Source organism: Erythrolamprus reginae, chromosome 4 (genome assembly GCF_031021105.1).
Source record: "Erythrolamprus reginae isolate rEryReg1 chromosome 4, rEryReg1.hap1, whole genome shotgun sequence".
In the NCBI taxonomy this organism is placed as follows: domain Eukaryota; kingdom Metazoa; phylum Chordata; class Lepidosauria; order Squamata; family Dipsadidae; genus Erythrolamprus; species Erythrolamprus reginae.
In genome coordinates, this window is record NC_091953.1 from 137446415 (window position 1) to 137461431 (window position 15017).

Sequence of the window (15017 nt, forward strand, 5' to 3'; positions counted from 1 at the left end):
CTTCCTATCTCAGCACGCTCATGAAAACGTCTTGTGTTCCTTTTGTTGACATCAGTAATACAAACAAAAGCGCCTCCAAACAATTTGCTCTCAACTTGCAATTAAATACCTTCTGTTTGTGATTCCTGCCTTGACAGGCTCCGCCTGGCGGCAATCCACTCCGTTTCACCTGCCAGTCTTCACCAAAATGAGGGTGCCTGCCTTCAATCAGAATTAAGCGTTACAAAATAACTAAAATGGATAAATAAAATGGAAACGTAAATGCAATTCTATTCAGGAAAGCACCATAAACCCTGAGCATAAACTCAATTTTTTCATAAAGGATGTATTGAAATTTGTTTGCTGATCATTCGGTTGCTAGGTTGCTCTGAGGTGCTTGCAACGTTGAAAACAATAAAATCCACATATATAGCCATATATGTGTACATATACATACACACACGCGCACACACACAAATACAGGATAATGTAAAAGATGGGAAGCAGACTGTATGGGGGAGATGGGAAATTGCTATTGGTCATGTGTGTATACACTCACAAAGACAGGATACAGGATATATAATTAGAAGATGGGAAGAAATGAAGGAAGCAGGTGAGAGGCGGGACCTGCTTTCCGCCCAGCAACTATTATTATTGTTCTTCCAGTATCCCATCGTTTTTATCCCAGAGCTATACTCGCACTTAACAACAAACCAAAGGGTCACCATCAGTGAACTGTTGGACTATATTACTCAGTTTGTCATGTAGATGGTTGAGTGGTTCAGGGTGGGAAATTTGTAGTGGGTGAGACATTTATTCTATTTTTTATTCTATTTTTAAATTTACCTATTCTGATTTTACGTATGGTGGGACTGGTCTCTGGGTGTCACACGACCTTCGTTGCCAATGACAATTCATTGTTTTTGGCAATGACAATACATTTATTATTATTATTGATTATTGATTATTGATTATTATTATTATTATTATTATTATTATTATTATTATTATGTATACGTGTATATATACTACATGTAAATATATGCCATATATCTATAGAAGGGAGGGAGGGAGAAGGGGCTGCAGGTCAGAGGCGAGATCTGCTAGAGGCTCCTCAACAACTATTAGCACTCTTATTTACAGTCTCAGGAGCTGCCTATGGATTCGGGTTCCCACTGCGCCGGCTTCCCGTTCATTCCCCTCCGCAGCAACAACCACCCTGCGAGGTAGACCGCTCAGAGCTCTAATGGGGAACGCAAAGCCCGGGGCCTTCCGGGGCTGAGACCCACCTGGGTGTGGCGGAGGAGGCTGGGGGGAGGCCCAGTGCCAGGGCCCGGCGGCGCCCCAGGCTGGAAACGGAGGCGGCGGCGGCGGCGGATAGTGATGATAATACCAACCATCCATATTTATCTTTCTCTTTGCTGGGCGCACACGTGCGACGCCGTCTCCTCAGAAATCGCGTCACTTCCGGCGCACCGACGGGGCGTTTTGGGGAAAGCGCCGGAAGTCGCATTTCTTTGCGACGGAACTTGAATACCTACGCGCCGAAAGTCGTATTTCTATGCGCCGGAAGTCGTATCTCTGCGCGCCGGAAAAGCGCATCCCGCGCAGGCGCGGCAGGGGGGTTCCCTCGCGGGCATCATGGCGTCCCGAGATGTCATCGGGCCGGAGCTGCCACCGCCGCCAGCGGATGCCGACGCCGCTTCGGTGGACTCTGGGTCCGGTGAGAAGAAGGAGGGAAGCCTTCGCTGGCGGGAGTGAGCCAGACCCGCTCCGGAGGGAGAAAGGCTCCCCTCGGGGCTCTTTGCAGCCTCTGGCTGAGCCAATCTGGAAGGAAGGAAATAGAGGCCTTGGTGGCTTTCCTTGCCGCATCCCAAGCAGGCCGGGTTCCCTTGGTAGCTGATTAGTTTAGAATAGAATAGAATTCCTTATTGGCCAAGTGTGATTGGACACACAAGGAATTTGTCTTTGGTACAGATGCTCTCAGTGTACATCAAAGAAGAGACATTTGTCAAGAATCAGGAGGTCCAACACTTAACGATGGGTCACAGGGGTCAAAGAAGCAATGAGGAAACAATCAATATTTATAAAAATCTTAAGGATACGAACAACAAGCTACAGTCATAAGTGGGAGGAAAAGGGTGACAGGAACAAAGAAAAAACTAGTAATAATAGTAGTGCAGACTTAGCAAATAGTTTAACAGTGTTGAGGGTATTATTTGTATAGTAGAGTGATGGCATTCGGGAAAAAGCTCTCCTTGTGTCTAGTTGTCTTGGTGTGCAATGCTCTGCAGCGACTTTTTGACGGTAGGAGTTTGTGTCCAGGATGCGAGGGGTCAGTCAATATTTTCCCATCCCTCTTTTTGACTTGTGCAGTATACATGTCCTCAATGGAAGGCGGGTTGGTAGCAATTGTTTTTTTCTGCAGTTAAATTGGATTACTACTACTAGAGTTGGAAGGGACCTTGGAGGTCATCTATTCCAACCTCCCACCCAAGCACTCAAAAGTCCAATTGGGCTTATTAACAGGGTGGGGGGGTTTTGGGGGGGGAGGAAACATGGTAATGATAGAATAAACTTTAGTTGCAGGACCAGCATTGCCTCCTGGCTTCAAGGAAAACTCTGAAAACTCTGGTTGTGAGCAGAAAGAGGTCTCTGCTCAGATTTCCGAAGAGAGAGATTCTAATTCTGAAGAGGATGAAGGTTCAAGTCCAATTCCCAGGTTAGTGCATTGGCTTGAGAGTATGGAACTCTTTTAAGGGGCAGTCTGCAACCATCCTCTGCTACCACGTCGCGGTTTGTTAGTGATTAAAGTCCGTTAAGACATTAACCCCGCGGAGGCAATGGATAAGAGCCCCAATCATTTGTTCAAAAACAAGAGTTCTTTTATTATTAAAGTAAAAATAAACATTGTCTCGGTGGACAATATAACAAGTATCTTACATAATGGAGTCTAAGGCAGAGAAGAACAATAGAATCTAGAGACACAGCATAAAGAAAGAAATGATGTGGCAGGATATTACATCAAAAATAGGAGGATCTTAATAAGGGCACACAAGTTAACTCTTTAATTACTAAATATCTCTGAGGCTGGCAATATTCAGGGTGACAAGTATGTCAGTGATAGTTAAACTTTCTCTTCTGACTATTGCTCCTGATGCCTTTATGCCTTGGGGAGCGGGACACACTAACATATATAAATATTACATGCTTATGGCATCATCGCCTACAGAAAGAACAGAATAACAGAGTTGGAAGGGACCTTGGAGGTCTTCTAGTCCAACCCAATGGTATAGGATTCCCTGTACCGTTTCAGACAAATGATTGTCCAATCTCTTCTTTAAAACTTCCACTGTTGGAGCATTCACCACTTCTGGAGGCAAGTTGTTCCATTGTCAAACTTCTCCTCCAGGAAGCAAATTCTCCTAACTGTCAGGAAATTTCTTCTTAATTCCAGGTTGCTTCTCTCAATGAATTTCCATCTGTTGCTTCTTGTTCTGCCTTGCGAGTGTTTTGGAAAATAGCTCGACTTCCTCTTCTTTGTGGCAGCCCCTCAAATATTGAAAGACCGTTATCGTGTCATTTCTCATCCTTCTCTTTGTTAGGATAGAATAGAATTCTTCATTGGCTAAGTGTGACTGGAATTTGTCTTTGGTGCATATGCTCTCAACGTACGTAAAGGAAAATATACATTTGAGGTACAACATTTAATGATTGTCATGGGGTCAAATAAGCAATCAGGAAACAATATTAATAGAAATCTTAAAGATACAAGCAGCAAGTTACAGTCATACTGTCCTAAGTGGGAGGAAATGGGTGATAGGAATGATGAGAAAAAACTAGTAGTAATAGTAGTGCAGCCTCAGTGAATAGTTTGACAGTGTTGAGGGGATTATTTGTTTAGTAGAGTGATGGCGTTCCGGGGAAAACTGTTCTTATGTCTAATTGTCTTGATGTGCGGTGCTCTATAGCATCATTTTGAGGGTAGAAGTTTAAACAATTTATGTCCTGGATTCAAAGGGTCAGTCAATATTTTCACTGCCCTCTTTTTGACTCGTGCAGTATCCAGGTCCTCAATGGAAGGTAAGTTGGCAGCAATTGTTTCTTCTGCAGTTCTGATTCGCCTCTGAAGTCTGTGCCGGTCTTGTTGGGTTGCAGCACCAAACCAGACAGTGATAGAGGTGCAGATGACAGACTCATTGATTCCCCTGTAGAACTGGATCAACCGCTCCTTGGGCAGTTTGAGCTTCCTGCGTTGGCGCACAAAGAACATTTTTGTTGTCCTTTGTTATATTTGGCATAACCAGTACCTGCAATCATTCTTTATATGTTTTAGCCTCAAGGCCCCTAATTATTATTGTTGCTCTTCTCCACACACATACGCAGCAACATCTTCATCAGCTGGCCTGCTTCTTAAGCAGTTAAGAAAGTGGAAATTAGGGCCCCTTTTTCTTCCAGCAAAGAAAGTCGAGCTCCCTCAACTTTTCCTTAGTTCATCCCCTCGGCTGGTTCATTGACAGTTAGCACAACCTGAAGGCAGCTTCCTTGAATATTCTTTGCCTAAAAAACTTCCAGTCGTTAAACTGTAATGTTTGAGATGTAAGCAAAATGGCTCTTCTTATTCCTGCCTTCCTTGTGTCTATAAAGGAAACGGAGAAGATCTCAGGAAGAGGATGACAATGGGTTTTTTGGGCCTGCTCTTCCTCCAGGGTTTAAAAAGCAAGAGGAATCGCCAGAAAGGTAATTCACACAAGGAGTTATTTGTTAAGTAGATTTCTATGCCGCTCTTCTCCTGAAACTCAGAGCGGCTTACAACAGAGCAAATACAAATATGGGTTGACTTGATCGAAGGGTATAAAATCAGGCAATGGGATAGAAAAGGTGGAAAGAGAAAAATTCTTTTCTCTTTCACACAATGCTAGGACGAGGGGGCCCTCCCTAAAGCTCATAGATGAGAAAGTGAGGACAAATCAAGGGAAATATTTCTTCACCCAGAGGGTCCTTGGTTGATGGAATTCCCTTCCAGAAGAGGTCGTGACAGCTGTCAGCCTTAATAGCTTCAAGGCAGGATTAGACAGATTCATGGATGCCAAGTGTATCATAGGTGGTGATTGAAACGGAGGTCCATGTGCCGCCTCTATGTTGGTTGAGATAGATGGATAGAGGGATGGGTGATGGATAAAAGATAGGTAGGTAGGTAGGTAGATAGATACTAGAGAGAGAGAGACAGAGAGAAAGAGAGAGAGAGAGAGAGAGATACTATAGATAGATACTATAGATAGATAGATAGATAGATAGATAGATAGATAGATAGATAGATAGATAGATAGATAGATAGATACTATAGATAGATAGATACTATAAATAGATAGATAGATACTATAGATCAGGGGTCAACAAAGTTGTTCAGAATCTAGGAGCCAGCCAAAAAATTTAGGAGCCAGAATTTTTTTTAAGCAAACTTGGTTTTTTGCCGAGTCTCCACCTGACATCGCTTTCACCCCCTCTGTCTCCTCCTTCCTCTCTCATCTCTTTCCTTCCTCTCCCTCCCTTTCTCTCTTTCCTTTCTCTCCCTTTCTGTCTATCCTTTCTATCTCTCACCCCTTCTCCCTCTTTCATTCCCTTTCTCTCCCTCCCTTTCTCTCTCATTCCTTTCTCTCCCTCTTTCCTTCCCCTCTCTCTTTCTTTTTCTCCCTCCTTCATATCTTCTTTCTCTCCCCCTTCCTCCCTCTTTCCTTTCTACTTCTTACTCTTTCTTTCTCTCCCTCCTTCATTCAATTTTCTCTCCCTCCCTTTCTCTCCCTTTCTCTCTCTTTCCTTTCTCTCCCTCCCTTTCTCTTCCTTTTTCTCTATCCTTTCTACTTCTTACTCTTTCTTTCTCTCCCTCCTTCATTCAATTTTCTCTCCCCCCCTTCCTCCCTCTTTCCTTTCTCCCCCTCCCTTTCTCTTCCTTTTTCTCTATCCTTTCTGCTTCTTACTCTTTCTTTCTCTCCCTCCTTCATTCAATTTTCTCTCCCTCCCTTACTCTCTCTTTCCTTTCTCTCCCTCCCTTGTTCTCCCCTGGGGCTGCCTGTGCCTGCCCTGCACCACCCAACACGGACGGACAGCCCCCGGTCGTCGGTTCGTCGCCCCCCACCCCCCCACGGAGGGAGATCAGGCTGGCGAGGGCGGTAGAACTACGTCACCAGCCACTGGAGGGAGATCGGGCTGGCGGGGGCGGCGAATCCACCTCCCCAGCCGCGCGGAGGAAAATCCGGTAGGCGGGCGGGTGGCCGCGGCTCCCTGCGCGCCCCTGGAAAAGCGTACAGGGAACGGTGCCCGGGGCCGCTTTAGCCGCCCCCCCTCCCCCCGCCATCTCCCCCCGACTGCCTGTGCCGCTGCAGCCGCGGCCCCCCCCCCGCTCCCACCGCCAGGAGTATAAATCCTTCGCTCCCACCGCCAGTGCCCTCCCGCCGGGCAACCAAAGGACACTTGCCGTGCCGGTGCCTCCGACCTTCAGCAGGGCGGGCGCTGCCGTGCCGGTGCCTCCGACCTCCCGGTTCCTGCTCGATGCCGCGGTTTCTGGCACTCTCCTGCTGGGCCCCAAAGAAGGAAGGCGGGAAAAAGGCGCGAAGAATGGAGGTCTCCTTCCTGCCTGCCTTCTTTGGGACCCAGCAGGAGAGCGCCAGAAACCGCGGCATCGGGCAGGAGCGGAGAGGTCAGAGGCACCGCAGCGCCCTTCTAGGCGCCAGACAACATTTTCTAGGCGCCACTGGCGACCAGGCGCCTGGGTTTGTCGAACCTTGCTATAGATAGATACTATAGATACGATAGATAGATAGATAGATAGATAGATAGATAGATAGATATGGTAGGTAGGTAGGTAGGTAGATAGATAGATAGATAGATAGATAGATAGATAGATAGATAGATAGATACTATAGATAAATAGATAGATAGATAGATAGATAGATAGATAGATAGATAGATAGATAGATAGATAGATAGATAGATAGATAGATAGATAGATAGATACGGTAGGTAGATAGACAGACAGACAGACAGACAGATGCATGCAATAGATAGACACATGCAATGATAGATGACAGATAGCATTGAGACTTATATACCGCTTCCTAGTGCTTTTCCAGCCCTCTCTCAGCGGTTTACAGAATCAGCCTTTGGCCCCCAACACTCTGGGTCCTCATTTGACCCACCTGGGAAGGAGGGAAGGCTGAGTCAACCTGGAGCCAGTGGTGAGATTTGAACCGCTCAACTACAGCTAGCAGTTAGCGGAGGCAGCCCGCAGTGCTGCACTCTAACCACTGCGCCACCCCAGCTCTTTATGTGCTGCCTAGGGAAATGTTACTAAAGTCTAATTCTATTCTTCAGACCTATTATAGGTCCTGCTTTGCCACCAGGCTTTAAGAAGCCTTCCGAAGATGCTGAAGAGAAACAATGCGACACAAAGCAGGTATGAGAAATAATGCAACAAAACACCACAGAATTCAACAACTGTTTGTGGGATGTAATTGGAGCAAAGTTTTTTTTTGACCCATGTTTCTTTCGGCGATAAACGTTGTTAGCTTTGAAAGAACTCTGGGTGATCAATAGCAATAGAATTTAGACTTCTATACCGCTTCCCAGTGCTTTTCCAGCTCTCTCTAATCGGTTGACAGACTCAGCCTCTGGCCCCAACAATCTGGGTCCTCATTTGACCCACCTGGGAAGGACGGAAGGCTGAGTCCACTTTGAGCCGGTGGTGAGATCTGAACTGCTGAACTACAGCTAGCAGTTAGCTAAAGCAGCCTGCAGTGCTGCACTCTAACCACTGCGCCACCCCCCTGGCTCATTAGAACCAATTAATCAACCAAATGGATTTAGATCTAACTGGTTGTTTGTCAGATGATTTATGTTCTCAGCCCACTGTTGTCTTTATTCTCTGTTGTGCTAAAGGCGAGCGATAATGAGGACGGTGTGTTTGGTCCCCTGCCAGCCAAGGGGTCGGTGGACTCCAACCCAGGTGCCGAGATTGAAGATCGGGCTCGAAGGATGAAGGAGAAACTTCTGGGAGACGCTGATGTGAGTTGGGCATATCATTTGTGCTGCGTTTTCTCAAACCCCGAGCAGTGTTACCAAGGCATTCAGCACTCAGTTCTTCACGGAAGCTAGAAACATAGAAGACTGACGGCAGAAAAAGACCTCCTGGTCCATCTGGTCTGCCCTTCTACTATTTCCTGTATTTTATCTTAGGATGGATATATGTTTATCCCAGGCATGTTTACATTCAGTTACTGTGGATTTTCCAAAGTCTGCTGAAAGTTTGTTCCAAGCATCTACTACTCTTTCAGTCGAATAATATTTTCTCACCTTACATCTAATCTTTCCCCCAACTAACCTAACACTGTGCCTCCTTGTTCTTGGGTTCACTTTCCTATTAAAAACACTTCCCTCCTGAACCTTATTTAACCCTTTAAATGTTTCCATCGTGTCCCCCCTTGTCCTTCTGTCCTCCACACTATACAGATGGTGTTCATTGAGTCTTTCCTGATCAGTTTTATGCTTAAGAGTTTCCACCATTTTTGTAGCCCGTCTTTGGACCCATTCAATTTTATCACTATCTTTTTGTAGGTGAGGTCTCCAGAACTGGACACAGTATTATTCCAAATGGGGTCTCACCAGCGCTCTATACAGCAGGATCACAATCTCTCTCTTCCTGCTTGTTATACCTCTAGCTATGCAGCAAAGATTCTACTTGCTTTTCCTACCGCCTGACTGCACTGTTCACCCATTTTGAGACTGTCAGAAATCACTACCCCTAAATCCTTCTCTTCTGAAGTTTTTGCTAACACAGAACTGCCAATACAATACTCAGAGTGAGGATTCCTTTTCCCCAAGGGCATTATTTCACATTTGGAAACATTAAACTGCAGTTTCCATTGCTTTGACCACTTAACTAGTAAAGCTAAATCATTTGCCATATTACAGACCAGGAATATCCACCCTATTGCACGCTTTAAAGCCATCAGCAAATAGATAAACCTTTCCTACCAAACCTTCCCCTATGTCAATCACAAAAAATGCTTCTCGATTTTTGTTTCTTGTTAAAGGACGGGTCGAAACAAGCCAAAAGGGAATCTTGGATGACCGAACTTCCCCCAGAACTGACAAACTTGGGTTTTGGTCCGCGGACATTCAAAAGAAGAGCCAATGATAATTCCGGAGACAGGTCAATTTGGACGGATACTCCGGCTGAGCGAGAAAAGAAAGCTAAGGTCAGTCTGTATTCCCACGTGGTTTTGTCGGTGAAAATATTCTCCGTTCATATTTGTGGGGTGGCAGATCTGTTACTTATCCAGCCAATAAGTCAACAAGAAGTTTGAAGAGTTTAAAATGCACAATCTTGATGTGGTTTATAGCTTTTCAAACTTTGCCTTGGCTTAGAGAAGGGGTCCCCAATCTTGGCCACTTTGAGACTTGTGGACTTCAACTCCCAGAATTCTCCAGCCAGAAAATTCTGGGAGTTGAAGTCCACAAGTCTTAAAGTTGACAAGTTTGGGGACCCCTGGCTTATAGTTTCTTACTCAGCAGAAATGCTTTTGTAACCTTCAGCCTTCCTCACTCTGAAATGGATAGATTTAGTATGCATCTTTTTATGGCTATGTATTACTGAGTATGACAACTCCCCCCAGAGATTAGAATTGCCCCCACCCTCCTTGCCTTTCGTAAGCTGCTTAAAACCCACCTCTGCCCCCAGGCATGGGAGAATTGAGATACACTTCCCCCTAGGCCTTTACAATTTTATGCATGGTATGTCTGTATGTATGATTGGTTTTATAATAATGGGTTTTTAACTGTTTTAGTATTGGATTATTATTATATGCTGTTTTATTACTGTTGTTAGCCGCCCCGAGTCTGCGGAGAGGGGCGGCATACAAATCCAATAAATAAATAAATAAATTAGCGGTATATAGAATGCATCTTAATATGGGATTTGTTTTTTTAAATTGGGAAAATGTTGTTATGCATACTGTTATATTATTATAATAATAATAACAGAGTTGGAAGGGACCTTGGAGGTCTTCTAGTCCAACCCCCTGCTTAGGCAGGAAACCCTACACTACATCTGACAAATGGTTATCCAACCTCTTCTTAAAAACGTTTCATATTAGAGTATTCACAACTTCTGGAGGCAAGTTGTTCCACTAGTTAATTGTTCTACCTGTCAGGAAATTTCTCCTTATTCTAGGTTGCTTCTCTCCTTGTTTAGTTTCCACCCATTGCTTCTTGTCCTACCCTCAGGTGCTTTGGAGAATAGGTTGACTCCCTCTTCTTTGGGGCAACCCCTGAGATATTGGAAGGCTGCTATCATGTCTCCCCTGGTCCTTCTTTTCATTAAACTACCCATGCCCAGTTCCTGCAACCGTTCTTCATAGGTTTTAGCCTCCAGTCCTCTAATCCTCTTTGTTGCTCTTCTCTGCACTTTTTCTAGAGTCTCCACATCCTTTTTGCATCGTGGCGATCAAAACTGAATGCAAATATTCTAAATGTGGCCTTACCAAAGCCTTATAAAGTGGTATTAACCCTTCATGTGATCTTGATTCTTTCCCTCTGTTGATGCAGCCTAGAACTGTGTGGGCTTTTTTGGCAGGTGCTGCACACGGCTGGCTCCTATTTAAATGGTTGTCCACTAGGACTCCAAGGTCCCTCTCACAGTTACTACTGTTGAGCAAGGTACCACATATGCTGTACCTGTGCATTTGGTTTTTCTTCCCTAAACGTAGAACCTTTATAGGACACCCACGACTTCTGGTGGCAAGCTGTTCCACAGATTAATTGTTCTAACTGTCAGGAAACTTTTTTCACCATTGAACTTCATTTTGTTAGATAGATAGAAAATAGGATTCTTTATTGGCCAAGATAGGAATCTTTCTCTTGGTTCTCGAAACCCGTGACCAGCCGTAACATGCCCCTGCTAACTCCTCTCTTTTTTGTTTCTCCTGGCCTTCAGGAGCAGCAGGAAGGAAAAAAGCCCATCTTGAAGGACAAGGCGGAAGCGTTCACCTCCGAGAGAGACAAAAAACTGGCAGAGAAGATATCGTCTTACAATGTAAGTGCCCCGCCGTCTGTCCTCCCTCCACCATGGCCATGCTGGTTTCCCTGGAGATGTTCCTTCTGCTGAAACCCTGTCGTTTTCAGAAATCTCTCGCTGGTTTTGAAAATACCAAGACTAAACCACAATGTCTTTTTCTGCGTTTCTATGGAAACCTGATCATACACTGCATTCTAGCAAAGTTATTAATTGGGTCTGAAGTCACTAGTGGTATAAACATTGCTTTCACTTTAGGTGGAGAACTGATAGTCTCATGGATTTTCTCTATCTATCTACCTATCTACCTACCTACCTACCTACCTACCTACCTATCTCAATCTATCTGTCTATCTATTTATCTATTTATGTATCTATCTATTTATCTATCTGTCTACCTATCTATCTATCTATCTATTTATCGATCTATCTATTTATTTATCTATCTGTCTACCTACCTACCTACCTACCTACTTACCTACCTATCTCAATCTATCTGTCTATCTACCTACCTATCTATCTATCTATCTATCTATCTATCTATCTATCTATCTAACTATCTCATATCTGTCTGTCTATCTATCTCAATCTGAAACAAAGGTAATTAACAACGGTAAACAATGGTAATTAACAAAATACTGGAATGCAGAGAAATGAGTACGCTTACTCTAGAATTACGTAATGAACAAAAGAAAAATATATATCATATGGGAGAAACTGTATACATGGCTTGAAAAAAGATGTCAAAGTGAATATTAGTAAAATTTTAATAATAACGTAACATGCTTTTTTTTCTTTCTACGTTACTTACATTACTTACATTTTACTAGGGGTTTTTTTCATTTTGTTTTCTTGTTACATGTGTTTATTTTGTTATTATGTATTTTTAAGTATGTTTGTAAAACTTTTGAAAATTCACAATAAAAATATTTTTTTTTAAAAAAAAACGTTCTAAATTCCAGGAGTCTCAGAGATCTGAATCCCTGCTGGACCTCCACCGGAAGAAGCTGAAGAGCAAAACTGATGGCGAAAAGGACAAACCTCAGGAGAGAAGGCCCTTTGACAGGGATCAAGACCTTCAAGTCCACCAGATCGACGAGGCCCGGAAGAAAGCCCTCATCAAACAGTCCAGAGACTTGAACACCAGGTTTTCCCACGGCAAATGCAACTCGTTTTTATAATGGATGCCGCCCAAAATGGCCAAGCGTGTTGGATACAACATTTCCTTCGCACTGTACGACATACACGTGGGGAAAAAACAACAACGTTCCTTTAAAATTGAATGATCTACCACATTCTGTTGCATGGATGGCTGGATTTTGGTTGCATGAGTCTGGCAGTTGGTGGCAGGCAGGAATTTTAATAGTAGGATGGGTAGAATTCTGACTCCCAAAGGGCCTTTTTCCCTCCACTTCACCTGCACAGGCATAGAAATAATAATCGCTGTGCCTCTCCTGGTGGTATTCCTTCCCCATGAATGGCGAAAGTTGTGAGTTGTGAAGAATCCGCCTGTTCTTGGGAAGGTTTCAAAAGGAATCTCACAACATTTCGAAAGGAACCCTTTCCTGGAAAAAGGAATACGCCCATTTAAAATATTTAAAGTTTTAAATAACTCCGTAAATGGATTTTTTTTAAAAAGAAAACAAAAACATTTCTTCAGCTTGGGACTTCAAATGTCAGAATGGTAGGCATGTAACTTGACATTTGGAGTCGAGAGAGAGAGAGAGAAATCAGACAGCTGCTACAAATAGCCTGGAGATCCGATCATAATTATCACTTACAGGAAAGTTTATTAACCTTACCTGGGTTATAAATAAGGCATAATAACCATCTCTTAAAATTGTCCCAATCTGTCTTTTTTCCGCCCCCTCTTGATCTCTCTCTTCTAATTTTCCCAGGTTGATGGACAGGAGCCATTGATAAAACTCAACTGGAATTAATTTAAAAATGGGTTTTGGTTCCAAAGAGTTTCCCCTCAAGGTTTCTTTGAAATCTCCGGCGGGATATATTTATTATTTAGTAGACTTCCAAAAGCATCTCCTATTGCAGAGTATCTTGAAGCAGTTTCCAGTAGAAGTAAGCAGTTTCCATAAGTAAAGTAAAACATTTAAACCAAAACATACTCATTGCAAAAGGGGAACAGGTTAACGGGTAGAAATTCATTCTTAACAGGATGTTTTAGGTAAACAGATTGTAAGGAATATTGTTAGCCAAAACAGTCATTGAGTGAATAAGGTTATTTCTGATGGCCAAAGATAAATGTGGATTTTAACCCCTGGAACTTCAATCCTTATATTGGTTGCAATCTGTACTGTACTGTCAAAAATCTGTATATATGGCTTCGTTCTTGCTGCAATAAAGATCTTCAGCCTTGGGGACTGCAGTCTGTTCTGCCCTTCAATCACATCCCAAATAAGACTTAACATATTTCAGTCGAGTTATCGAAGCATGGAACTCATTACCGGACTCAATTGTGTCAACCCCTAACTCCCAACATTTCTCCCTTAGACTCTCTATGATTGACCTCTCCAGGTTCCTAAGAGGCCAGTAAGGGGCGTACATAAGTGCACTGGAGTGCCTTTCGTCCCCTGTCCAATTGTCTTTCCTTTCTTTCACTTATCATATATAATTTCTTTCTTTCATATATCCTCTCCTCTAAGTTCACGTTACCCTTATATATATATTACTACATGTCTATTTTTCTTCCTATGTATTTGTGTATTGGACAAATGAATAAATAAATAAAAATAAAAATATTTGAATTTAGATTTACAGCCAGGCGGACATGAAGCTTGGCTGAAGTTTTCAGCGGATGCCTAAAGACACCAAAGACATTTGCTGAATTTTAGTGGATGAAGATGAACGGACTTCCATTCCCAGAACTCCCCAGCCAGCTGACTGATATGAGTAATAATTCAGTAACACATTCCAAATACGTTAAGTGTATAAAATATTATTTACGTTGGCAAATATCTTAGCCAAGAACAATCCTAGTCATACACAATTAAATCAGTCAATACATATACAAAACTATAAGCCTTACTTGCTCAGCTTACAAATACACAAACCATCATTTGAACACACAGTTCTTACTAGAGCATAGACACAAAGACAAAAGAGAAATAGCAGAGAATAGCCAAGAGAGAATCATACTTCTGGCTCCTTCTTATGTCAATCCATAATACTATCTCTTAAAGCAATAGTTATTTATTATTTAGTTGTTTGTTTTGTCAAGTACATATTGGTGGTATACAAAGATATAAAATTTATATACCCGATAGTAGTAAAAAATAAACATTAGGACGGGACGGAAGGCACGCTGGTGCACTTATACAAGTCCATTAATAGTGTTCTATAACATGTAAACATACATTTTGGGTTTCTGTTATATATTGCCAAACCCAACTAGTTATGTACATAGTACTAATAGTACTCTAGGTGTGGTCTTGTTAAACTTTTAGAGTGATTATTATTATTTATTAGATTTGTATGCCGCCCCTCTGAAGACTCGGTGATAGTAGTACCTCGTTTGATCTTGATAGTACATAGTACTAATAGTACTCTAGGTGTGGTCTTGTTTAACCTTTATAGAGTGATAGTAGTACCTCACTTGATCTTGATACTATACCTCTATTAATGCAATTTAAGATTGTGTTGGCTTATTTGGCTATTGTTGCACATGGATCATATTTAATCGGTTGCCTACTAAGACTCCAAGATCCCTCTCACTGTTACCGCTATTTATAATCAACTTCTTTTTATTGTTCTGTATCTATTTGTATTTCTATTTATATTATTATTGTAAGCAGCCCTGAGTACTCTGGGATTGGATGGCATAGAAGTCCAATTAATTAGTTAATTAATTTAAGCCTCATTTCATCCGGTCTGTAGAATAGAATAGAATAGAATTATTTTATTGGCCAAGGGTGACTGGACATACAAGGAATTTGTCTTGGTGCAGATGCTCTCA

The 15017-nt window shown here is 42.7% G+C and overlaps 2 protein-coding genes across 3 annotated transcripts in view; one reads left to right on the forward strand and one right to left on the reverse strand.

Annotated features, from left to right (window-relative positions):
- NUFIP1 (nuclear FMR1 interacting protein 1) overlaps nt 1-1587 on the reverse strand; it is a 22665-nt gene extending 21078 nt beyond the window's left edge. The window contains exons 1-2 of the mRNA XM_070751414.1: nt 1269-1587; nt 110-201 (exon numbers count right to left, since the gene is read on the reverse strand). Of these exons, the coding sequence (XP_070607515.1) occupies nt 110-201; nt 1269-1383 (207 nt within the window). The 5' untranslated portion in view covers nt 1384-1587. The remainder of the gene's footprint in view (nt 1-109; nt 202-1268) is intronic.
- On the forward strand, nt 1457-13423 carry GPALPP1 (GPALPP motifs containing 1). 2 transcript variants are annotated; one of them, XM_070751415.1, is made up of 8 exons: nt 1457-1702; nt 2563-2701; nt 4627-4719; nt 7351-7432; nt 7915-8040; nt 9069-9233; nt 10970-11068; nt 12010-13423. In XM_070751415.1, the coding sequence occupies exons 1-8, from the start codon at nt 1621-1623 to the stop codon at nt 12226-12228; spliced, it is 1005 nt and encodes a 334-aa protein (XP_070607516.1). In that variant the 5' UTR covers nt 1457-1620; the 3' UTR covers nt 12229-13423. The 2 variants fall into 2 exon arrangements, with proteins under 2 accessions (XP_070607516.1, XP_070607517.1); XM_070751416.1 differs by having other exon boundaries at nt 1462-1702; nt 2569-2701.
- Nucleotides 13424-15017: the final 1594 nt, after the last annotated feature.

Excerpts from the sequence above, each read along its gene's own strand:
- GPALPP1 (XM_070751415.1), top strand. The coding sequence starts at position 1,621 with ATGGCGTCCCGAGATGTCATCGGGCCGGAGCTGCCACCGCCGCCAGCG. Across the intron at positions 8,041-9,068 it reads AACTTCTGGGAGACGCTGAT|GACGGGTCGAAACAAGCCAA; the intron begins GTGAGTTGGGCA and ends TTCTTGTTAAAG. Across the intron at positions 9,234-10,969 it reads AGCGAGAAAAGAAAGCTAAG|GAGCAGCAGGAAGGAAAAAA; the intron begins GTCAGTCTGTAT and ends CCTGGCCTTCAG.